The 26312-nt window shown below is 48.3% G+C and overlaps 1 protein-coding gene across 3 annotated transcripts; it reads right to left on the bottom strand.

Annotated features, from left to right (window-relative positions):
- Positions 1-712: 712 nt before the first annotated feature.
- Positions 713-26312, bottom strand: VTI1A (vesicle transport through interaction with t-SNAREs 1A). 3 transcript variants are annotated; one of them, XM_085857850.1, is made up of 8 exons: positions 26153-26312; positions 22065-22123; positions 10364-10471; positions 9487-9561; positions 7413-7497; positions 6727-6797; positions 5955-6025; positions 713-3673 (listed from the first exon to the last, which is right to left on the bottom strand). In XM_085857850.1, exons 1-7 carry the CDS (start codon positions 26247-26249, stop codon positions 5960-5962), a joined length of 561 nt encoding a protein of 186 aa, XP_085713976.1. In that variant the 5' UTR covers positions 26250-26312; the 3' UTR covers positions 713-3673; positions 5955-5959. The 3 variants fall into 3 exon arrangements, with proteins under 3 accessions (XP_085713976.1, XP_085713975.1, XP_085713977.1); XM_085857849.1 differs by having other exon boundaries at positions 5964-6025; XM_085857851.1 differs by lacking the exons at positions 22065-22123; positions 26153-26312 and adding an exon at positions 16009-16129 and having other exon boundaries at positions 5964-6025.

Below are 26312 nucleotides of genomic sequence, written 5' to 3'. Positions count from 1 at the left end.
TTCAGAATGATCAGCTGAGTGGTTTGTGCTGCAGGCAAGACAGACAGACGAACAAACAAATGAAAAAAAATCACTGAGCGACACTTGACAAAACAGCACAAAGTAGTCGAACGACTCGGTGGAGCGTGCACCTCTGTCAGGCTGAACAGTTTACGTTTTGTATCCCACTGATGGGCTGGATCTGAACCAAAATCTCATCCACTCGTTCTCGTCACCTAACCAACTCATCCACTTAATTTTGAGATATCATGATAGTTTTTGGCTCGATAAATCTCAATTTTAGAAATTAGGCCTGTGTTGACCTTTTGACCTTAACGAATTGGTAGTTGAATTCATTGACCTGACATGCAAATCCTGTTCAAATTTCAAGTCAATTGGATGAAAATTGAAGATTTTTAAATTGCACCCAAGTTGTTGACCTTTGATGATCTTTTGACCAAAACAATAAAGAGGATTCTGTCAGACTACAAACCACCATTTGGCGAAGTTTTGTGAAGATCGGTTTAAAATTGTGACCTGCAGGTGATTAAAAATGATATGAGCAGACAGACAAACAAACAAAAGCGATCAACGTACTTGTCAAGAATGTTTTTTTTTTTGGCAAGTTACAACCAGGGATGAATCACACAACCAACCACCTGTCCACCTTTGGTGGAGGAGGTAATTAATAATAAACTTATTTACACAGGTATAAAAAAACCTGGAAAAGGCACGTAGCAAAACAAGTTTATTCAAGACTATCTCAATGAAGTTCAACAATGGCAGCAAACACACCCAAAAAGTTACCAAAGACACCTTGTAATAATCAAAATTAAAATTCACATCACAGAACAACTTGAATCATGTGGTTAACACACAATGAACAGCCTTTGTTCTGACAAGCGACACAAAATGAACGCTGTGAACATTAAACTTACACCAACACACAATTCACATTCACTTGGAGTTCAAGTTCACTTCTTTAAGACAGATTCGACAAATCCCCCCCCCCCAAAAAGGTCCATCATTTTACGTGCATACGTCCGTAGATACCGTGGGCAGAGCTGTGTTCGAGTGCATTCAAATGCAACTACCTGTACATCTTACGAATGCACCGAGACTTCACAAGTTGCAAATTCAAATGCAAATACGACGCTGTGAATCTTCGGTGAAGGTGCTGACGAGGGGTGAAGAGGTCCTCCTCGAGTCTTGATGATTGATCACTTTTGCAATGGTGAATCTTCAGGTGTGGATCCATAACAGTTGCTCTCTGATCAGTGGTCCTGTCGTCATCCACTGATGGGCACTTTTAAAGGAACTCATGAGGGCAATCACAAGATTCTTGTTGCACTCTGATGGGGAACTGAGGTGTTGTCTCTTAAACCTGCAGATAGAAGGGATGACCAAACGAGCTGTGACACCTTTGTCATCCTGCATCCTGTATGTAACTTCCTCATAGGTGATCATGATTCCGATGAAATCCTGGAGAACACGGCTGGCAGTTAGGGTAGTTGTATCTCAGGAGTCAAGCCTTGGGCTGGTCTTCCAGAAGGTAGGTGGCTGTTGCCGACTTCTGCATGTGATCTGCTTTGGATGAGACTTTCACCAGGAGGTTGGCGGTCTGTGCCGATTTACTGGAGTCCATCCTTCAGATTCAAGTGAAGGTGCAAAACGATGCTCGGGTTGAGACGGACATCCACAGAGCAGTCATCTGACAAACTGTCGCCATCTTCCGCCATGTGCTCGTCATCCAGGTCGCCATCAAGGAAGTGCTGAATAGCTTGGCCTTGTGGCTGGAATACTGAAAGGCCAAAAGCCACGACCATGGTTGAAGCATTGTCAGTAACGATACTGACAATTTTACTGAACACGGAGGAAGCCACAATTTGCTCGCCGTACTGGAGTATCTCGACCAGACACGTTTGCAGGCAAAGTCTTCATTAATTGCACTTGTGTCGGTGGTTAACCAGTAACACTTGCCAGATGTATTCGATAGATTACTCAAATGCATTTTACAACCGATCAACCACATTCCGTCAAAAGAAAACAGTTTGGAAATGATTCAAGTGCCAATGGCACATGTATTTATCGATCGCATTCAATTGCACATCCAAGTCGAAAGGCAAAATCCATGTTTATTTGGACGTGAACCTCGAAAGGTTTGTCCGCAAAAGGAAATCAATTTGGACGTGAACCCAACTCTGATCGCACCTCCACTTCTTTGACTGGATTTTCTTCACTTCCTGTGTCCATCTGTTCACACTTTCTCTCCAGCCTCAGTTTGATGACTCATCATCATGTCTGTCACCCCATCGCCCATAACCCACCGACAGTACAGTTTACTTCCTTTCATCAACTTGTTTGTGCATATTTCGCATGTGCAACTGTTTCCTGTCTATCAGCAGAGCCTTTCAACCTCTCACTCCGGTCTTCGTTCAACCCCAAGCCAAACTTCTTCGTTCGGATGCAGCACACAAGGTTGCAGGGCAGCATCATTGCTGGAAGGCGAGGCTGCGCTGCTGATGCGGTGCCCTCTGCTGGTTTGGGCAGGAATTTGTAATTTGTTCAGGGTGCCGGTGATAGCTCGCCTACCTTTCGTGAACGATGAAAGGAATTTGTACAAATCGAGAAAACGAGGTAAACACAAAAAGAAAAAGGTAATGCACAGGGATGACAAGGAAGGTGAAACAGCAGGTGAGCAATGAAGACCAGCCAAATAAACACTCATCGCATCAATACACCTCTTTTGAAGAGCTGCCAGCATTATCGACGATTCGGGCAGAGCAAGGAAGGCCCTGTCAGCCAAGCTGGTAAATCGTTTGTGCATTTTAATCACGTTATGCAGAACAAACGGGGGAAACAAGCTTGAGAAAACACTTACAATCCGGGGCCATCTACATATTACGCAGACCAAAGAAGTGGATTTTGTTGAATCAAGATGAACGTAGACGAGTCCATGATTCAAAGAATGTTTAGCATGAGGGTTTAAAAAACAAAGAAAAAAATGCTCAAACTCAGAGATAAAATAATTATATCCTCAAAACATCAACACATATACAAAGGACATCTTTTGGCTCGACGTGTTCCCCTGTACAGGTTGCTCGTGCTTGCACCACCATGAAACGTTTACAGGTAAACATGAAGTTCGTTCGACACAACGTGCTTACAACCACCTTGGCTTTCAAAGTGAAAAATGCTGGGCACATATGGATTCTTGGTAATGGAATGGGGCGGATGAAGAGGGCAAGCCGTTTAAATCTCCATATTGTGTACGCATAAACGTGGTTAGAATCCTCGACAATCCCAGCCTGATATCACTGTACCACATGACCCATATATTCGCACACCCTTCCCTCTCCATTTCTCACTTTACATCCCTCCTCTCTTCTCTTTTTTTCATCATATTATATGTGTATGGTCAACAAGTTACAGGAAGGACAAAAAAAAATAACATGATAGAAGAATGATGATACACCAAATATTTTATCCTTTTGCTCATGCCTTCACCCCGTGTTATTATTTTTATCATTACAGGTCATCCATTCGTAGTTACTCATCCTATTTATACAGAATACTGTTCCTGGAATAACCTGCCAAACCGCCGCCCTAACGAAGGGAGAAATAAACAATGAGAGAGATCACGACGATGGCGAGCAGACCGATGCCGATCAGAATAACCTTGTTCTGCATGGCTCTGAAACAGAAACAAGCATTGTACATCGCTTACTGCACCATCCTCTACTACATGGCACAAAAACAAAAACTTACAATACCCTCTGAACGATTTTGCGAACACGTGACTGTCATTGCTCGTAAATCAGGACAATGCTTCCCTATTGCATTCACACGTTAAAAAGCAACAATAACAACAAAAAAATGGAAGGTTTTTTCCTCCTCCATTTGCAACTTTCGAAAAGACGCATGGATGTCAACGAGGTCTTCCGTGCATGCGCTTTATGTCATAGTATTCAGTGACTTACTTCCGCTGGTACGGGCACTTTGAACCTACTGTTGCTAGGGAGACATGCGCAAGTAAAATCGCCTCAACATAATTTTCAGCATATAGAGGAAAGAGTGGCAATTTCCATTGCATAACCATTGTTGTTCTGTTCCTGAATGCAAATTGGACTCTCGGAAATATCTGTGAATGGGAGGTGTCGAATTCCTACCATCCATCTCCTATTAGTACAAGCGAGTGGTGGCAGTGTATACACACACACACACACACACACACACACACACACACACACACACACACACACACACACACACACACACACACACACACACACACACACACACACACACACACACACCAGATATGATCTTCCCATCGGTGTTCAGAAGCACCTAATCAAGAGACCAGATACGGTGTCTTCCTCAGGGAAGTTCTACCTCATACATCCAGCTCCCACATGAATACTGAATAACTGTCACAAGCTTTGTGTATTTTAATGTCATGAAGATGTCCTTTGCCAAAGAGTTGGTTACTCTTACTTGGTAATGATGCAAAATCTGATCCCCTTTACTACAGACCTATCAGCAGTAAGGTCACGGAATCCATCATCTCAGTCGATATGTAATCCTTCCTTTTCTCCAGCAACCTCATCTCAGATCACAGATTTGGATTCACAGCAGGTCACTCCACCATTAACATACTGCATCTACTCACCCAACAATGGATTGAGGCTCTCAATGTCAGACATGGGATCAGGGCAGTCTCTCTGGACATATAATCGACCTTTCTATACAATCTGGTATCCTGCCTTGCTCTCCAAACTCTCTCACGATGACACCCAAGGCCAACTCCACACATGGTTTCTAATTTCCTCCACTCTCGTAACCAATGTGGGGCACTCAACGGAATCCTTTAATCTCCTCGCCCCATCAAGGCTGGAGTGACCCACGTCAGTGTTCTGGGCCCAGTCCTATTCCTGATCTTCATAAATAATCTCTCTGACTGGAAAATCCCCTTATCCATTTTTGATGACTCCACTCTCTACCGTGACATCACTCATCCTTCAGATCAGCAGGCAGCAGCCTATTCCCTCTCTTCAGACCTTGATAAAAATCACAAGCTGGTCAAACACTCAGAATTTGTCTTTCCATCCTGACATATCTCACACTCACGATCTCTCTCCAAAAGGACGGTCTGGCAAACCTGACTGGGCATCCTCCGTCATAAAATGTCCTTCCTTGGCACACCTGAACTCCTGTCCAACTACAAGGCTTTCACCCCCAGCTTGATGGAGTACTGCTCCCCCCTCTGGGCTGGCGTCCTTGCCTCACATCTTCCTCAGCTCGACACTGTGGAAACCAAGGCCTTCAAGTTAATTGGAATCTCCTGCAATGAAGCTGAGTCTACGGGCCTATCACTTCGCTGTTGAAAACAGTCTTTCCGTCTTCTATTGTCTCTCTGTCTTCAACCGCCTCCTCTCTGGTCTTGTTGCACCCTCTGCTTTGTCTCCCCCAAGGTTTCTGCAGGGTTCACATGGTCCACCATCAACCCCCTTCTGGTAAAACTACTGTACCTAAATCCAGGATCAATGCTCACCTACACTCATTCTTTTTCTCTTTTTTTCCCCAACTGCAGAACGAACTTCCTCATTCTCTTCAATCTCATTCTTCCCTGCAGGTCTTCAATACAGCTGTTCACCACCATCTCAGAAAGTCCCCAATCCCTCTTCCTTCTAAATTTCCAGTTTTCCCTTCTGAGAGTTTCCTTCTGTGTTCATCTTGTCCACCCCACACATCCTCTCCTGTCCCTCATTCCTCCACACACATTATTTATTAGTCTCCCTCTATATTGGCCTTCAAATCTGCTGTTGGTGTTTCCCCCTTCTCTCTACTGTTACTTTTGCCCTGATCCGTGCAGTGTTACAGTTATAGCTCAGGCACGAGCCCCGACTATGCATACAATTAAAAAAAATTAAAGGGGAGACACAGGCAGCGAGACAAAAGGAAAGGATCTGTACCTGGTTTACCTTCGCATCATGGACGTGAGAATCCGAGAGCCCTGTCCTAAACCGGCATCCGTTTCCCTCAGCTAAGGAGGAAGAAGGAATCATTTGAAATGTATCACATTGAAAACATATTCAAATAACTTAGTTTGTTACAAAGATAAGCCCCCCCCCCCTCAAACAAGTCCTTGCTGCCTTGATTTTTCAGGAATGATGAAGACAGTCCCAGCCTTACAATACAACGAAGCTGAGGCACAAGGAATGGTTATTTGGTCCAACATGCCTATGCCATATTCCATACCCGAACAGTTACCGAAAATGAAGGTATTTACAAAATATACAACCAGCTCCAAGCAAGGACATTGGTCAGTATCAGCGAAAAAAAGGCCCACACTTTTAAAAAGGCACCAGAGGATCTTGAACATTACAAACCTAAATGCAAACAGGGAAACCAGCTTCAAGGCCACAAATGAAGGATAGCTTTCTCTGAGATACAGCACCCCCTGCAGATATTACACCACCAACAGTGGTGTTTTTAAGTTTACCTTGGACCCAATCTGCTATCGAATGAACCCAAACTCTAAATTTCTATCGCGAGTTCACTACTAACCAAGTTATCCTGCCACTATTCCAGAATCAGCTTGTACAAGCGTATCTGGGTTAAGTGGTTTCCACCTACAGTGGATCGGTAACCTCCACAGGAAAGGTAACTGCCCAAAGCCAAGTGTTGCCTCATCATCAGAGAAATGAGTCAAGCAAATCACATGATGCACCATGACTCTCTTACCCTCTCTCTCGCTCGCTGCATCGTTTCTCTGTCTCTTGAAAGGTTTCCAAGGATGTCTCTACCCATGGCCTCTGAAAAAAGACAGAAGGGTAAAGAAAGCAAGGAAGTGGGGGGGAAAAAGTGGAGGGGGGGTATGTTGATGGGAAATGTGTTCTTCATTTGGAAACAAGATTCAACAAATCAGTTCCGCACAAGCTGGATGTGCCTTTTACTCCACAAATCAATCACTAACAACCATCTAAATGCAATTCCACCCCCCCGCCCCCAAAATCTCAGCAGATGCACAGCTGTGCCATATACACGTTCACGAGGAAATTGATGTGTTTAACAAGGAAGCCAGGTAACAGGAAATTATTGATCAGCGTAAACATATCATGTGCCACCAATCAGTGTTCACAGATGAACAACCAGGCCAGAGGAATGAGATTTCATGTTGGCAAAATATGGAGGAGCATGAAGTAGAGTGTGGGGATTATTTACTTATTACATACGAAAAGGTCACGTTTTTAATTAAATGGTCCTTTTCTTTAATTGACGACGAGTCTTCAAGGCAGAATCCGCACTGCAAATGCTATGCTGACTGTCATCCAAACATACACCGACCGTAGCTAATCATGAATGACTGGCATTTAAATTTACATTTACAACTCTTCAATCAAAGAACAAATCATCATCTTATACACTACCCGTCTCCGTGGTCATGCAGAATCCTCTCTCCAAGTCTCTCGAACTGTTCTCCAGCCTGTCGGTCGCAGAAAGGAGAACCGCACGCTGCGAGAGTAAGGGGTGGAGGGCGGTATACAAAGTGAGAGCAAGTCGAGTGCGCAAGTGCACGCAAAGCTTTGTACAATGACACACAAACGAGGGCAAAAAATAAATAAATAAATAAATAAAGCAATGTCACCCGCAGGGTGACCTATATCTTGCCAAAAGGTGACCATGTGTGACTTCTTTAAAGGTCACACTGAGGTGAACAGAGCTGCTATCCACCAGGAGCGACTCCTTGAGGAATATCTGCCTACGAGAGATTCCGATGAGAATCGTTCTACAGAGTAACCAAGAAAAATATGCTTTTGCCTCATAACGTCACCAAATGACATCATAATGTCTCAAGCTTGACATATCTAGAAAGCACTCATCGAGGTGTTCAATTTGAGGTACTACACGATATGGTTCCTAAAACTTGAAAATTTGACCGTGGGGTCAAATATGTTTGACCTGAGGCGCTAACCATGAAGGTCAAGGCCAATCGCCACCAAAAATTAATCAGCTGAGCGCCAGACCATGAGCTATATTCCCATGAAGTTTGAAGACGATCCGATCAAAATTACTCAAAAAATAAGGGTTTCGTCGACTCCTCTGATTTGCGACAAAGTGACCTTGACCTTTGACCTTGACCTTCAAAATTTTATGTGCTGAAAGGACCTCTATAGGCCTCTGATATGCGAAGTTACAAACATTTCCAATGACAACTGTGCTTTGCAGAGTGATTTATACGTGATTACAGACCAAAAAAAAAAAATAACAACAACAACAAAAAAAAACATATGAAGGTCAAGGCCAATCGCCACCAAAAATTAATCAGCTGAGCGCCAGATCATGAACTACATTCTCATGAAGTTTGAAGACGATCCGATCAAAATTACTCAAAAAATAAGGGTTTCGTCGACTCCCCTGATTTGCGCCAAAGTGACCTTGACCTTTGACCTTGACCTTCAAAATTTTGTGCACTGAAAGGGACCTCTATAGGCCTCTGATATGCGAAGTTACAAAAATTTCCGATGATAACTGTGCTTTGCAGAATTTTTTATACGTGATTACAGACAAACAAACAAACAAACAAACAAAAAAAAAAAAACATACTAGCTGACTAACATATCTTGCAAAAACTTTGTTTTGGCAAGATAATAAAAAGCACGAAACTCATGCATAAAGCCTCAAATACGTTTGCCGTTCTTTGCTTCGACGCCAAACAAAACTAGAGCGAAGTCGATGACGAGCCGTCGCAAAGCCCCACACTTCCACCAACAAAGTTGAAAGATGGCAAAAAGTTCCACCAGGAGGAGAGGAGATTAGGACCATACTCTGTGCAGAGCATTGGTTCTGCCTAAGCAGTCTCCTTGGCTATTGGGCACAATCCTGGACAGGTCGTCACTCCACCACAGCATACCAGCATGCTGGCACTCATTTTGTCGACGTCGGAAGGATAACAGGCCAAGTTAACCCCACCTGGTATTAATTCAACAGCTCAGCGGGATTTCAACGCATGATCCTCGGATTCCAAGCCCGTCACCCTAACCATTAAACCAACACCAAGCATGCCAGGAATAACCCAATCTAAAATTTTGAGTTAAATTTTTTTCCCCGTTTTGACACACTGTGACCCCCAAGTCCCCACTTCCTGGGGCATGAACTGGGGGGGGTCAAAAAATAAACCAAACAAAAAAAGAAACCAATCGTTTCATGTTTCATGCATCCCACAATGTTGATTGCACGCACAAAGTTTCATTAAAACATTCAAAATGTTCCCAGAATCGCATTTCCTGGTATTTGAACCTTTTAACCCAGCCCCAGAGGGGTGAAGCTAAAAACGATATCGCTCTTGCACCTTCGTGTTACGTGGTGATTCATAATTACCGAGTTTGGTGTAATTTTGCACAACCGATTAGGAGACAGCGCGACGAACAGATGGACAGACCCACTAAAAATAACCCCAGTTTGTGTGTGGGGAATAAGATTCTCTGGTACTCTCTTGCTCACCGGATCATCCGTTTCATCCCCCAGTAGCGCAGTTCTTGATAGAACATCGTCGCTATATGCGACACGAGCCTGCCGCTGGGATGGCAAAACAAAATAAAAAAGAATGTGTAAGGAAATAATAACAAGAACAATAACAACAACAACAGCGATATTCAAGTCAATTTTTGATCAAAATTGGTCTTTGTGGTAGCGTTAAACAAACACCCCATCATCTTACACCCTGAGCTCCTTCAGCTCCAACCGCGCTCAGCCATCCAGGGACACGATTCAAAAATCAGCAGCGGTACAAAACGCTTCGGAAAATAAACAAACCCACAGACAGTCAAATGGCTCATTACACTATTGGCATGTTCCTAAACACGTTCTTACATGACAGAACGATTGTCATAAGGCCCAGGCACACTGCGCACTAATCACGAGTGAATCCGAATAGAACGGGGTTAAAAACAATTAGTTACGCTTTGCGAAGGAAAGCGGGTCTCCAGACTCGAAAGGAGGAAATGTAATAACAGTGCGGAGATTAAATACAACTTGCACTCAATGGAATTGCATCCTATTGATTTGTACAAATTTAATTACACAGAGTGCAAGCTGGCCATGCAATTCTTTTCTTATCAACACGTCACGAACGGCAGGAATGGGTGCAATCAAGAGAACGACTTGTGGGACAATAACTTGGTAAAAGCAGGGTTCGCTGTGGAAACAACAATTAGCAAAATGAGAATGCACGACAAAGGGAGCAGCAGAGGAAATGGCACACTTCATAATGAGGGGAAAACAAGGAAGAAAGTAAAAATAACAATATACAACCTCATGGTGGTGAATGTGTGTATTTATGAAAAATAACACAAGATGAGAAAACGGACTCGTGTGTTACCAATTCCTTTTGTAGAATGTCCATTTCTTTTTTGCAAGCTTTGCTCTTCTTCGTAAGGATCCCACCATCTCTGCTCCTTTCCCTCTCCTCAAGCTCCATCTGTTCCACCTAAACACAAATGATAAACTCTTACTTGATGTCAATTACATGCTCACCTGCGACACCCCAAGCACCCGCCGCCTGCGACACCCCAAGCACCCGCCGCCTGCGACACCCCAAGCACCCGCCGCCTGCGACACCCCAAGCACCCGCCGCCTGCGACACCCCAAGCACACGCCGCCTGCGACACCCCAAGCACACGCCGCCTGCGACACCCCAAGCACACGCCGCCTGCGACACCCCAAGCACACGCCGCCTGCGACACCCCAAGCACACGCCGCCTGCGACACCCCAAGCACACGCCGCCTGCGACACCCCAAGCACCCGCCCCCTGCCACACCCCAAGCACCCGCCGCCTGCCACACCCCAAGCACACGCCGCCTGCGACACCCCAAGCACACGCCGCCTGCGACACCCCAAGCACACGCCGCCTGCGACACCCCAAGCACACGCCGCCTGCGACACCCCAAGCACACGCCGCCTGCGACACCCCAAGCACACGCCGCCTGCGACACCCCAAGCACACGCCGCCTGCGACACCCCAAGCACACGCCGCCTGCGACACCCCAAGCACACGCCGCCTGCGACACCCCAAGCACACGCCGCCTGCGACACCCACAGGCCTGCGACACGCCGCCTGCGACACGCCGCCTGCGACACCACACGCCGCCTGCGACACCCCAAGCACACGCCGCCTGCGACACCCTGCACACACGCCGCCGGCGACACCCCAAGCACACGCCGCCTGCGACACCCCAAGCACACGCCGCCTGCGACACCCCAAGCACACGCCGCCTGCGACACCCCAAGCACACGCCGCCTGCGACACCCCAAGCACACGCCGCCTGCGACACCCCAAGCACACGCCGCCTGCGACACCCCAAGCACACGCCGCCTGCGACACCCCAAGCACACGCCGCCTGCGACACCCCAAGCACACGCCGCCTGCGACACCCCAAGCACACGCCGCCTGCGACACCCAAGCACACGCCGCCTGCGACACCCTGGCACACGCCGCCTGCGACACCCCAAGCACACGCCGCCTGCGACACCCCAAGCACACGCCGCCTGCGACACCCCAAGCACACGCCGCCTGCGACACCCCAAGCACACGCCGCCTGCGACACCCCAAGCACACGCCGCCTGCGACACCCCAAGCACACGCCGCCTGCGACACCCCAAGCACACGCCGCCTGCGACACCCCAAGCACACGCCGCCTGCGACACCCCAAGCACACGCCGCCTGCGACACCCCAAGCACACGCCGCCTGCGACACCCCAAGCACACGCCGCCTGCGACACTCCCGACACTCCCATTATCTCCAAATTCTGCTGTGGCATCACTGACTTGCTTTACTCGCTTAGTCAGTGTGTTGCTCTTCATAGTATCCTCTCATCTTCCCTCCCTGTCAAGGCTGGAGTGCCCCAAGGCAGTGTTCTGGGTCCAGTCTTGTTCCTGATCTTCATCAATTATTTTTTCTGATTCCTTGTAAAATCCTGCATATTGCTTTGCTGATGTTTCCATCCTCTGTCGAATCATTTCTCACCCTAAAGAGAGGCAGGTAGCAGCCTCTTCGCTCTCTGCAGATCTTGATAGAATCAGGAACTGGTCCAATGCCTGCAATAAGTCTCTCAACCCCGACAAATCCAAAACACTCACCATGTCTCTCCAAAAGGACTGTACAGGAAACCCTTCCATCTATTTCCAAAACAAAACACTTTAAGAAATTAAGTCACTCAAACGTTTGGGACTCACCATCAGCCATGACATTTCTTTGGTAGACCGTATTTCCAAGTTGAAGATGGCCTCCAAAAACAGCCTCCGAATGGGCATCCTTCATCGTGCAAGATCTTTCCTTGGTGAATCTGAACTAGTGACAAAGTACAAGGCCTTCACAGCTCGATGGAGTACTGACACTGCCTCATGTCTTGCCCTTCTTGATGCTGTCAAAATGAAGGCCCTCAAAATCAATGGGATCTCTCACGATGAATCTGAATGTCTTGGCCCGTTACTCACAATGAAAACAGGTTGGTGATCTCTGTATTCTACCACCTTCCTTTTTGGTCTTACACCCTCTGCAATCTCTTAAGGCGCTGTCACACCTTGACGTTTTAGCCAGCAATGGTAACGTATAAAAATGTATGTAAAACGTTGGCGTACGCTGAAGTTTTGAGGTTTTTTCCAGTTTTGGTCGTATTCATAACGTGTTGGTCATATGCATAACATATTAGTAACGGGCACAGAACGTTTCGTTGTGTTATAGATAACTTATACCAACGAATGCTTAGCCTGTTGTCGGCGTTCACAACCTATGCCCAACGATAGTTTAACTTAGGCAATAGCACGCTGCACGTATCGCCGACGAACTCGTGGCGTAGCCTGTTAAAAGGCTGCCGCATGCCGATTTAAATCATAACCGCCTGAAAATTGGAAGTGTCAACATCGCAGTCACACCTTGACGATTTACCCAGCGTATGGCGACCTATGAAAAATGTGTGTAAAACGCTGGCACACGTCGAATACGGTATGGGTAAGTTGTGTATACGTTAGGAGCACGATGAAAAACGAGGAAGTACGCTGTCATATTCCGTGGTACGTCTAGTACGTCGTGAAATTTCAAGCATGCTGAAAATTTTACGACATACTCGACGTATGACTCACAAGTTCCGCATACGCTGGCATAAGTTCTCTGAACGCTCCGCGATCGTTGACACACGTCGGACGCACGTTACTTGTAAGTTACTCATAAGTCGAAACACGTCGAGGTAATGTTTAGCACAACCGAAACTTAATTTTTAACCTATGAGTAACGTGCTTTGAACCTATGAGTAGCGTGCTTTGAACCTATGTGTAACGTATCTCAAACGCACATTGTCATATGTAGACAAATTTGATTGACGTCTTCCGGACGACCACAGAACTTACTGAACGTGTTTCTAACTTACATCTACCGTATAATGGCGTATTGGCATTGTTTAGGGGAAATGGTATATACAAATGGGCTTCACAAGAGGAACCCATTAGTGTTCCAGACTCCATGTTGAGTAGATGTCAATGTCAGTAGTATCAGTAGTAGTAGTAGTAGTAGTAGTAGTAGTAGTAGTAGTAGTAGTAGTAGTAGTAGTAGTAGTAGTAGTAGTAGTAGTAGGTGAGCGTGTCAGCAGTAGTAGTGGTAGTAGTAGTGTGTCCATGTCAGTCGTCATAGGTGAGCGTGATGGGGAGGGTGTGGGTGATGATGGATCCTCGTTGCGTCCATGAATAGGAGACTACTTTGCACCATTGTTCGATGTTTTTTTCGGCTAATGTTTTTTTTTCTCATTCCCACGATGAACTATTTTTTTGTTTCAGCTTTAAAAGTATTCAAAACGACTTGGACAAATGCATAATGTACTAGTAATGAGCACAGAATGCTTCGATAACTTATACATAAGTTATACCAACGATTGATTTGCAGTGTTTTAGGCGTCCACAACCTATGCCCTACGATAGTCTAACGTATGCATAGCGTGGCAGCGTATCGTCGACGATTACGTGAGGTTTTCTATTCATAGGCTGCAACTTCACTTTTAATAAATGCCTGTCACTCGCCTATTGTTTTTGGACGCTGGTGCTCGGCAATTGAAATTGTTTCCATTGAACGAGTTAAATCGCTTCCACTGGACTATTGAAATGATTTAATAATAATGCTTGGTTATCCTTGGACCCACTCTGGCTAGCAGCTCGTCGAACATCGCTGGGGGCATTCACAGGAAGTTGATGAAGGATGCATGGTCCTCGTTCCGGAGTTCCACCATGAGCTGGTCATATATGCCGTAATGGCGTCGCCTCCCGATCCATGGTCTGACCCAGTTCCTTCTCATCCGTTCACGTCTTCTTCTCCCGGCTCTATTGGCACGCAACTGGTGCAGCGTCAACTCGATAAGGTCATGTTGATGTTTGAGGACAGGTAGGTATTGTTGTCTCAGCCTTGCCGTATCCTCCATCTCTCGGAATGACATGGACATGTACTCACCACGAAGTCTAAAAAAACGACGTGTTCCTCCTGCGAAGCCCCTTTTTATATATCAATTCACCGAATCGCTGCCAACACGCCATTATACGGTATCTGTAAGTTAGAAACGCGTTCATCAAGTTCTGTTGTCATCCTGAAGACGTCAAATACATCTACATATTTTTCAAGTAACGTGTTGCGAAGTGTGAAGAACGTTCGTGTAGCGTGCTTACAAAACGTTACTCATAAGTTAGAAATAAGTTTCGGGTAGGCTAAACATTACCTCGACGCGTTTCGACTTATGAGTAACTTACAAGTAACGTGTGTCGACGTGTGTCAACGATCGCATAACGTGCCTACAACTTATGGCCAGCGTAGCGGAACGTGTCAGTCATATGCCGGCATACGTCATAAAATTTCAAGCGTGCAAAAATTTGAGGACAACCCAAAAGTACAACGTTTAAAGCCAGCGTACCACGACTTATGGCAGTGTTTTTCAGCCTGGTCTTAACGTATACAAAACGTACCCATAACGTATTCGACGTGTGCTAGCGTTTTAGACAAATTTTTCATAAATCGGCATACGCTGGCTAAATCGTCAAGGTGTGACAGCGGCTTTAGCTCTGTCCCTCGAGGGTTTCTGCATGGTGCACATTGTCTGCCAGTATCCCTCTTCTTGTTAAACTCTCAAAATCCAGGTTCACTGCTCACCTCCACTCATACGTTTCTCTTTTCTCTCACCTGTGGAACCAACTTCCCGAGTCTGTTCGGTCCCATTCTTCCCTCCAGGGGTTCAAGACAACTGTTCATCCCCCATCCACACTCATGACCTCTTCCACCCTAAATTACCCCATTCCAAAGCACTCCCTCTTCCCAGGTTATTGTGATTTTTCACCCCTTCTCCCTCACCTCTTTTCCTTCGTCAGTGGTCGGTTGGTTTCTTTTTTTTCTGTTTCATTCCCGCTTTCCCCTTCCTCTTCTTGCTGTGTTTCATTCAGTTTGTGTGCAGCTTTTTCACCACCATGTGTCTTTCCACTCTCTTGATCTCACTTCTACTCTGCTGTTGACGTTTCCCCCCTTTCCATTTTGTCCCCTTTCATTCTGCTCAAGCTCTTCCACGAGCCTCGATCATGTATACAAAATTAAATGCGTACGTCACATGCAAATAATATGACAACAGCCCAAAGGAAGGGGTACGAGGTGGTCGTTTCCAAGGAAGAATGCCCATTGATGATGAAACTTGGATCGATCATCATTATACGTTTATGCAAATACGAATACGATACATGGGACACGATTTTACACACGAGCACAACATGCAAAAACCACGACGGATAATGACGGCACAAAGCCAACTGCCTAAACCAGCAGAGCAAACCTACATGACATGATGGTGTGTGTAGAAATCACTTTCAGATTTGTCTGAAGGTTGTACAGTCTGCAATGGACAAAACAACTGACGTGATCGCGTTCATCAGGTTGATGGTGCATTTAGAGCAATCTATTTATTACGTACACATGAGGAGGGAGGGGGGTGAACAGGCCCATTTATACCACTTCCGACGACGCCAAAAAGAAGCCTCCCAGGATGTGTCGACACCTCTTAGACAAGGCCATTCAAAGCTTCCCGTCCAGCCCACAATGAAAAGTGCGGTCGACGTCTCGGCCAGGATGCCTGAAGGAAATGCCATCACGCTCTGAAATTGTTCAAACATTTCCAAGCCGTGTGTTTCTGTGGTCACAAAGGTGCGAAATGGCGGAAGCGTCTTTACCTCGAGCCGAGCCTTCACGTATAACGTTGAGGAATGAAGTACAAACAACGTCATCTCCTTTTGTGTCACCATTATATCACCTAAAACCACCTTACAGTTCACACACAATAGAACATACTTGCTCTTCAACTCGCTCATTTCTCATGAGGATGCTCAATTATCTCACAACATTAGTGTAGAGTCTTCATGTCAAGAGACATTTAGTGTAGAAACACTTTGCCGTTATCCTCGATGACCTGATAGCCCAATTATGTGTGGAGTGGCCTTGGCGCTCATGCTGTAACCAGCCAAAAGATACCCCCATTTGTTTACTAGTTTAATAGTAAAAAATAGTTTAAAAATAAACTACCATGGTAAAACTTGTGTGGAAGCATGGGAATTCCTCCATTTGCAAACTGCACGAGCAGCTGTCATTAGAAGTCTGGTAAGTTCGTTATTTATTTATTTATATATCTCTATCTCTATCTCTATCTCTATCTCTATCTCTATCTCTCTCTCTCTCTAAGCTCAAAACAAAACCCGAGCAATGTAAAAGCCATGATGGCGGCTCGGTTGTTGATCGTCTGGAGCACAACGAAAAACACAATTTGGAGCGAGCTCGACGGCGCGCCATCGCAATTCCCCACGCTTCCCGCCTAAAGCAAAGTTGAAAGATGGAAAACGGTTCCACAAGGAATGACCCAATATCAAATTCTGAATTTAAAAAAAATCTTCTCTTTTGATCCCTGTGACCCTAAGTCCCCATCCCCTGGGGCATGAACTGGGGCTCAAATCAAAAAAAAAAAAAATCGTATATTCCATGCGTTCCCCCAATGTTGATTGCATTTACAAAGTTTCGTTTAAAATGTTTTAAAATGTGCCCGTACTTGCATTCTCTGTTACTTGACCGTCGGACTCTGCCATAGGGCCCAAGGGGCAGGGCCAAATATAATACTGCTCTTGCACCTCCTTTCCATGCGGTGATAATAACGACCAAGTTTTGTGAATTGATGCACAACAATGTAGGAGGAGACGGCGTAATGGACAGACGGAGCAGATTACAATATCACCCCCCTCTTTCCCCACAACCCCCCTCCCCCCATCACCCTCCCAGTTTCGTTACAGTGTGGGGATAATAAAGATTACTTACTTTCTTCTATTTCTATTACTACTTCACCAACCTCCATTATTCCCACCTTCTTGTGCCTGACATTTGACGCAAGAGGATTTTTGACAGGAAAATTTTTGACGAAAGAGGATTCAGGGTGTCGGAGATAACGTGCTCACTCTTCACAAAACACACCGTGGGGTCATTAATGTCCACTGAATAATACGAGCAGATGGGACTCCTTGCTTATTGTCCATCCGAGGGAAAGCACACTTGCTGATGCAACAACCTGCCCATGAAACACAGATCCAACGGGTTATAATCGGGCCGGGAATCCAATAAAGACTAGACAGCTCAAAGGTAAGTGTGCTTGCTACCTGTGCACCACCCCGTTGGACTTGCAAATTGTACGATCCTTTAAATACCTCAAAATAATGTTTCTAATGTCACCAAAATCCTGTAGGTATGGAAAGTTCAACTTGCCCATCATTACATGTGATGGACTGGTAGGAGAGCTTGGACGTATGCACACTCGCCTTTGAGGCATCTATCTGAGGTTCAAATCCAGACCGAGCTATAACCTACCATCCTGGTGCTTCACACGGAGGGTGAGGCATCACCTTGTGCACCATACCTTGGAAGGACACGAAACTCTGGGTGTCTCATCTGCCAGCACAAGTTGGTGGACGTTAGTTAAAGGTGCCACAGCATCTTTCACAAAGAATAGGAGAATTATCACCGGCACCTTCAACAAGTTACAATTCCCTACCATGACCGTCACCAAACCAACACTTAGACGAGTATGGCAATACCCCTGACACAAGTTGAGAGCAGGCTTCGTCGGTATCAATTTTCTCCGATATCAACATACCTGTGGGCTCATACCGGAATTTTCTACAGTTGAATTATAAACTATTCAGTTGTTTCCCTGCTGGGTATGTGTGTGTATATGGGACATTATCACAAAAGCGGGTCAGGTAAGGGTAAAGACTGTCCGATAATTTTTATCAAGCATATATTGCCCAGTCAGTGCAGTGAGAGAGAGAGAGGTGAGAGAGAGAGAGAGGTGAGAGAGAGGTGAGAGAGAGAGAGAGAGAGAGAGAGAGGGAGGGGCGTGTGAGAGGGAGGGGCGTGTGAGAGGGAGGGGCGTGTGAGAGGGAGGGGCGGGTGAGAGGGAGGGGGGTGTGAGAGGGAGGGGCGTGTGAGAGGGAGGGGCGTGTGAGAGGGAGGGGCGTGTGAGAGGGAGGGGCGTGTGAGAGGGAGAGGCGTGTGAGAGGGAGAGGCGTGTGAGAGGGGAGAGAGAGAGAGAGAGAGGGGGAGAGAGAGAGGGGGGAGAGAGAGAGGGGGAGAGAGAGAGAGAGAGAGAGAGAGAGAGAGAGAGAGAGAGAGAGAGAGAGAGAGAGAGAGAGAGAGAGAGAGAGAGAGAGAGAGAGAGAGAGAGAGAGAGAGAGAGAGAGAGAGAGAGAGAGAGAGAGAGAGAGAGAGAGAGAGAGAGAGAGAGAGAGAGAGAGAGAGAGAGAGAGAGAGAGAGAGAGAGAGAGAGAGAGAGAGAGAGAGAGAGAGAGAGAGAGAGAGAGAGAGAGAGAGAGAGAGAGAGAGAGAGAGAGAGAGAGACAGAGAGAGATAGAGAGAGAGAGAGAGAGTGAGAGTGAGAGTGAGAGTGAGAGTGAGAGTGAGAGTGAGAGTGAGAGTGAGAGTGAGAGTGAGAGTGAGAGTGAGAGAGAGAGAGATGGGGGGGGGAGAAATGGATTGGAAGGGGGAGAGAAAGGGATTGGGGGGGAGAGAAAGGGATTAGGGGGGGAGAGAAAGGGATTGGGGGGAGAGAAAGGGATTGGGGTGGGAGAGAAAGGGATTGGGGGGAGAGAAAGGGATTGGGGGGAGAGAAAGGGATTGGGGGGGAGAGAATGGGATTGGGGGGGGGAGAGAAAGGGATTGGGGGGGAGAGAAAGGGATTGGGGGGAGAGAAAGGGATTGGGGGGGAGAGAAAGGGATTGGGGGGGGAGAGAAAGGGATTGGGGGGAGAGAAAGGGATTGGGGGGAAGGGATTGGGGAGGGAGAGAAAGGGATTGGGGGGGAAGGGATTGGGGGGAGAGAAAGGGATGGGGGGGAGAAGAGAGTGGGGGGATTCTGGCAGATACGACACCAAGTTTAACATCCATTTAAGAGACGGCACACACACCGTGATGATTCCCCCTGCCTGTGAAACACCGGGATGACAGTTTATAGCTGGGTCGAGATTCAAACCCAGGCTCGACAGTTTAGAGTGAGTGTGTGTGTGTACCTCTTGGCTATCCTGCCGTGACGTGGCGATTCATTACTTTGTAACAGCCGAAAAGATTTTTTCCACATTGCAATCATCCAATTTATTTTGCTTTCCTACCTCCGTTATCGAACCACGGTCCTGCCATCGAAGCTCGAAGAGCGCACACCAAATGGCTTAACCAATTACTTCAACGAAACGATTGAAGAAAATTATAAATATACCATCAGAGATGGGGAATCCCCTGCCATTGAATCAAAAAGGTCATACATATTCCAGATAATGAGGGAGGTGAATTGGAAACAAGACACCATTTGGTCATCATCTCGAAAAAGTTCCCCAGGGGTGAGGAACGTAGTAACCAAAAATAATTGAAATCAGATAAGCGGTTTTCCATTTATTACAAAAAACATTTTTTTGAAGATGGCCGCCCCAGTCGGCCATCTTGGATCCGGCCACGCCCAATATCAATAGGGTTCTTCCTTTTCAGGTGGTACATGTGTGACCCAAATTTCAAATCGATATGGCGAACAGTTTATGAGTTATCGCACTCACAGCTATAAATGTTGACGCCTGGACGGACAGCCGGATGACTTTGGTGACAACAATATCCCCCTTCCGCCACGCAGCGGGGGATAAAAAAACTAACCGTTTAACGTTTTTTTTTTATGCCTTTATTTATGCCGAAGTGATGGGTCGTCTCATGCAAGGAGTTCGTACAAAAGGGGAAACGTAGTGTAAAATAAAATTGCACATTTTGAGCGAGCCAACCACTGCCTGATGCAACACAGAACACTGCGGGGCCAACACAGGCGAGTGGCCCCTGAACTTTGTTCAAGTCAATCGACACATACCATTCAGTGACAGTGTAAATACTGTGGAGTGCTCACCAAGTGGCTTAAGCACTCAAGGAAACACTCCAATGAAACAGTCGATAAGGAACGGCTGGCATTGGCAAGCAATCAGCAATCGCTGATCCGTCATGTAAAACAGCAAACGGAGACGCTGGAAATATCAAATTACGTCCGAATTGGACAAACAAACACATTTTTGTTCCTTTAGTAGTCGGAACTGCTGCTTAGTTCAATTCTGGAGCTTAAATGTTGTAATTTGGCTTAGTTTAACAGATTCTAAAGGTTATGGCATGAGCAGAAATGAATGCTGGCGTCTCCGGGCATTTATAAGCATTGTAACGTAGCCAGCAATTTGTAGGTATGTGGATGAGGCATTCGATAATACAAGTGAGGAAAGTGATTTTTTTTTTAAAAAGAAGACTTGATCATTAAGAAATCAATGCAGCCTGTTCCAAATCAAAGGCATTGTTGAGCAGGCCAAAAAAAAAAAATGGTGAATCAAGACCCCATCAATGGAGAACAAGGTGTCTGAGGATGCGCCTGATGAAGGATATAATTTTAAATAAGGCCGTTAATCATCTACAAAAGGGGTGTTTTAATTAACCCAAGCACACAATTCTTACTCATGCACGCCTTTGAAGTTCCCTTAGTATGCATGCAAAGTTTCAGGCTGCTCGGTTTTATGGTTTGGAGTTAGGGAGGACGGATGGACATGGACACACAAACATATTTTGTTTTAAAGCGAGCTCAGTATTGGTAATCGTCTCAAGCCGGTATCGCTATTGCAGCTCAGGTAAGGTCAGGTGTGACTGTTGTACAGGTATGACTCTCACGGATCACAATATCGGAATGACTATCGCGGATCATCGTACAGGTATGACTATCATGGATTGCTTACTGGTATGGCTATCGTCCTGGGATGGCTATCGTACCGGTATCACTATCTCAGATTGCCATACCGGTCTGACTGTCAAACCGGTATCACTACTGTACTGGTATCACTATCATGGATCGTCATGTCGGTAATCAGCACAGGCTTTCTAAAGCACACTTTATTCATATAAATAACCAACTTGCAATTGCTTTAAATACAGCCACAAGGGCAAAGAAAAAAAGTGATTGCTTGTAGTGCTCCGGTGCTGAGGGTTAAAAGTTAAAATCTACTGTACCTGCTTCATGGTACATCTTGATGTCATCTGTTTCACTGTTGCAGGTGTAGTCGAGTGCATCAAAGCTATTGAAATCATGTACGGTATTTAAAGATTGTAAACACCTTTCTTCGACTTGTTGGTGATATTCCAATTATTTGTTTTTCATACCATTTTTTTTTCGGTATACCGGTATATTCAAAATTCCAAAACCGGTAGGTACATCGTTATGAAAAAAAAAAACATACCGGTATATCGATATTTCGCCGGACCTTAGTTGAGAGAGAGAGACCTTTGTCCTGTAGTGGACTGAAAACATTCAGGATGATGACGGTGTCATGTGTTTCTTTGATACTCGTGAAAAAAAAAAAAAAACAGTTGCCAAAGCCACCTGCTCAAATATTCTGCACACATGAAATGAATTTGATGGAACACCTGTCATGTACAAATTTATCTTTTCATTTTAAAACACTTAAAAGCTCCCCTCACCAGCTCTGCCGATTCTTCTAATTGCCTTTCTATCGCCGACACAGCCACAGCCTTGTCTCCTGATACAAGGAGGAACAAATGAGGGAGACAGGGGGAGAGAGAGGGAGACAGGGGGAGAGAGAGGGAGACAGGGGGAGAGAGAGGGAGACAGGGGGAGAGAGAGGGAGACAGGGGGAGAGAGAGGGAGAGAGCGGGAGAGAGTGGAGACAGGGGAGAGAGTGGAGACAGGGGAGAGAGTGGAGACAGGGGAGAGAGAGGAGACAGGGGAGAGAGTGGAGACAGGGGAGAGAGTGGAGACAGGGGAGAGAGTGGGAGACAGGGGGAGAGAGAGGGAGACAGGGGGAGAGAGAGGGAGACAGGGGGAGAGAGAGGGAGACAGGGGGAGAGAGAGGGAGACAGGGGGAGAGAGAGGGAGACAGGGGGAGAGAGAGGGAGACAGGGGGACAGAGAGGGAGACAGGGGGAGAGAGAGGGAGACAGGGGGAGAGAGAGGGAGACAGGGGGAGAGAGAGGGAGACAGGGGGAGACAGAGGGAGACAGGGGGAGAGAGAGGGAGACAGGGGGAGAGAGAGGGAGACAGGGGAGAGAGAGGGAGACAGGGGGAGAGAGAGGGAGACAGGGGAGAGAGAGGGAGACAGGGGGAGAGAGAGGGAGACAGGGGGAGAGAGAGGGAGACAGGGGGAGAGAGAGGGAGACAGGGGGAGAGAGAGGGAGACAGGGGGAGAGAGAGGGAGACAGGGGGAGAGAGAGGGAGACAGGGGAGAGAGAGGGAGACAGGGGGAGAGAGAGGGAGACAGGGGGAGAGAGAGGGAGACAGGGGGAGAGAGAGGGAGACAGGGGGAGAGAGAGGGAGACAGGGGGAGAGAGAGGGAGACAGGGGGAGAGAGAGGGAGGAGTTATTTGAATGAAATGGGATTGCAGTTTCATCAACAAGCTTCCACCCTCGTCTGGGCTGAGGTGCCATGAGCAGTTTAAATGTTTTAAAACAACGTCAGATGGCCATGTTCGACCGTACAGATCGTCCACCCATGCACCCGAGCCCTCATTCCAATGGGATTCTTCCTGAGAATTAGGGAACTGCACCTCATTGCTAATTAGTATAATTATTATTCATTCTACAAACTTAATAGAAGGTGGAGCATAAAACATGATTCATGAAAAAGAATAACAACTTAAAACCGCCAATCATATGGAGAACATTGAAAACATCAAGCAGCCAATCATCGGCGAGATAGAGAAACACCTGCAGGAAATAATTGTTATTATTTTTGTATGCAATGTTGAGGCTCGTATGAGAGCAAACACAGAACATAGAACAAGGAGAGCAGGAGACAAGAGGGGCGGGAAAGGGAAGGAAAAAACAAACAGTGGGGAACAGAAACATGAGATCTGTGGAAGGGAGAGGGATAGGGTGGGGTACATGGGGTAAACAAGATGGACACTACGGGGACTTTCAGGAAGGAAAGCAGGGAATTTGAAGGAGGAGGGTTTGGGGTGGATTAGTGAGGGTAGAAAAGATCGAGGTTTTGAATGGGGGAAGATAAGGGATGGTGGTGAACAGCTGTTTTAAAGACCTGGACGGAGGAGTGGGATTGAAGAGAGCGTGGGAGTTTAGGAGGGGTGAGGGGTAAGAGGTGAGGAGGGAGGGGTAAGAGGTGAGGAGGGAGGGGTAAGAGGTGAGGAGGGAGGAGTAAGAGGTGAGGGGAGGAGTAAGAGGGGAGGGGTAAGAGGGGAGGGGTAAGAGGGGAGGGGTAAGAGGGGAGGGGTAAGAGGGGAGGGGTAAGAGGGGAGGGTAAGAGGGGAGGGTAAGAGGGGAGGGTAAGAGGGGAGGGTAAGAGGGGAGGGTAAGAGGGGAGGGTAAGAGGGGAGGGTAAGAGGGGAGGGTAAGAGGGGAGGGTAAGAGGGGAGGGTAAGAGGGGAGGGGTGAGGGGAGGGTAAGAGGGGAGGGGTGAGGGGAGGGTAAGAGGGGAGGGGTGAGGGGAGGGGTGAGGGAGGGTAAGAGGGGAGGGTAAGAGGGGAGGGTAAGAGGGGAGGGGTGAGGGGAGGGTAAGAGGGGAGGGGTGAGGGGAGGGTAAGAGGAGGGGTGAGGGGAGGGTAAGAGGGGAGGGGTGAGGGGAGGGTAAGAGGGGAGGGGTGAGGGGAGGGGTGAGGGGAGGGGTGAGGGGAGGGTAAGAGGGGAGGGGTGAGGGGAGGGTAAGAGGGGAGGGGTGAGGGGAGGGTAAGAGGGGAGGGGTGAGGGGAGGGTAAGAGGGAGGGGTGAGGGGAGGGTAAGAGGGGAGGGGTGAGGGGAGGGTAAGAGGGGAGGGGTGAGGGGAGGGTAAGAGGGGAGGGGTGAGGGGAGGGTAAGAGGGGAGGGGTGAGGGGAGGGTAAGAGGGGAGGGGTGAGGGGAGGGGTGAGGGGAGGGTAAGAGGGGAGGGGTGAGGGGAGGGTAAGAGGGGAGGGTAAGAGGGGAGGGTAAGAGGGGAGGGTAAGAGGGGAGGGGTGAGGGGAGGGGAAGAGGGGAGGGAAGAGGGGAGGGAAGAGGGGAAGAGGGGAGGGAAGAGGGGAGGGGTGAGGCGATGGGTGAGGCGATGGGTGAGGCGATGGGTGAGGCGATGGGTGAGGCGATGGGTGAGGCGATGGGTGAGGCGATGGTGAGGGGAGGGGAAGAGGAGGGGAAGAGGGGAGGGTGAGGGGAGGGGAAGAGGGGAGGGGAAGAGGGGAGGGAAGAGGGGAGGGTAAGAGGGGAGGGTAAGAGGGGAGGGGTGAGGGGAGGGGTGAGGGGAGGGGTGAGGGGAGGGGTGAGGGGAGGGGTGAGGGGTGAGGGGAGGGGTGAGGGGAGGGGAGGGGTGAGGGGAGGGGTGAGGGGAGGGGAGGGGTGAGGGGAGGGGTGAGGGGAGGGGAAGAGGGGAGGGTAAGAGGGGAGGGTAAGAGGGGAGGGTAAGAGGGGAGGGTAAGAGGGGAGGGTAAGAGGGGAGGGTAAGAGGGGAGGGGTGAGGGGAGGGTAAGAGGGGAGGGTAAGAGGGGAGGGGTGAGGGGAGGGTAAGAGGGGAGGGGTGAGGGGAGGGTAAGAGGGGAGGGGTGAGGGGAGGGTAAGAGGGGAGGGGTGAGGGGAGGGGTGAGGGGAGGGGTGAGGGGAGGGGTGAGGGGAGGGTAAGAGGGGAGGGGTGAGGGAGGGTAAGAGGAGGGTAAGAGGGGAGGGGTGAGGGGAGGGTAAGAGGGGAGGGTAAGAGGGGAGGGGTGAGGGGAGGGGTGAGGGGAGGGGTGAGGGGAGGGGTGAGGGGAGGGGTGAGGGAGGGGTGAGGGGAGGGGTGAGGGAGGGTAAGAGGGGAGGGGTGAGGGGAGGGTAAGAGGGGAGGGGTGAGGGGAGGGGTGAGGGGAGGGGTGAGGGGAGGGGTGAGGGGAGGGGTGAGGGGAGGGTAAGAGGGGAGGGGTGAGGGGAGGGTAAGAGGGGAGGGTAAGAGGGGAGGGGTGAGGGGAGGGTAAGAGGGGAGGGGTGAGGGGAGGGTAAGAGGGGAGGGTAAGAGGGGTGAGGGGAGGGTAAGAGGGAGGGGTGAGGGGAGGGGTGAGGGGAGGGGTGAGGGGAGGGGTGAGGGGAGGGGTGAGGGGAGGGGTGAGGGGAGGGTAAGAGGGGAGGGTAAGAGGGGAAGGGTGAGGGGAGGGTAAGAGGGGAGGGGTGAGGGGAGGGTAAGAGGGGAGGGTAAGAGGGGAGGGTAAGAGGGGAGGGTAAGAGGGGAGGGTAAGAGGGGAGGGTAAGAGGGGAGGGTAAGAGGGGAGGGTAAGAGCGGAGGGTAAGAGGGGAGGGGTGAGGGAAGGGTAAGAGAAAAGGTAAGGGGGAGTAAGATAAGAGGGTAAGGGAGGGCTAAAAGGTGAGGGACTGATGCGAAATGGTCCTTCATGTCGGAGAGAAGTCACGTGACCTCAAACATTCCTCTCACACACATCCATGACTATGTAAATACACGAGTATCTCTATTGTAAAAGGAACACCAAGTTGCGACGCTCCTTTCTCCCGCGGAAAGTCCTATCCGAGTCCGGTATACATTATCAAGCGAAGGCCGCAGCGAGGATTTCGAGTCCCGCAGTGACCCCGGTACGGAGCGAGCTACCGGTAGGGAGATGCGGTAATCGGCCAATCCGTGTCGAGATCTCGGCTGTCAACGCAGAAAACTGCTGGTGGAGGGCTGTGAGGAGAGAACCCGCCATGGCGACCCTGACGTGGACTAGTCAACGTCACTGCATCGTTGCCAGGGTAACAATCCGAGTACC

This window comes from Eptatretus burgeri, chromosome 15, assembly GCF_056783735.1.
Source record: "Eptatretus burgeri isolate ZD-2024b chromosome 15, Ebu_testis_v1, whole genome shotgun sequence".
Lineage (NCBI taxonomy): Eukaryota > Metazoa > Chordata > Myxini > Myxiniformes > Myxinidae > Eptatretus > Eptatretus burgeri.
Note: the sequence above shows the minus strand (reverse complement) of the source record. Positions and strands in the feature narration are given on the sequence as shown.

Coding starts and splice junctions, on each gene's coding strand:
- VTI1A (XM_085857849.1), bottom strand. CDS start 26,249: ATGGCGGGTTCTCTCCTCACAGCCCTCCACCAGCAGTTTTCTGCGTTG. Junction 22,124..26,152: donor ATTACCGCATCTCCCTACCG/GTAGCTCGCTCC, acceptor TCCTTGTATCAG/GAGACAAGGCTGTGGCTGTG. Junction 6,798..7,412: donor CTGCATGACCACGGAGACGG/GTAGTGTATAAG, acceptor GTCTTTTTTCAG/AGGCCATGGGTAGAGACATC.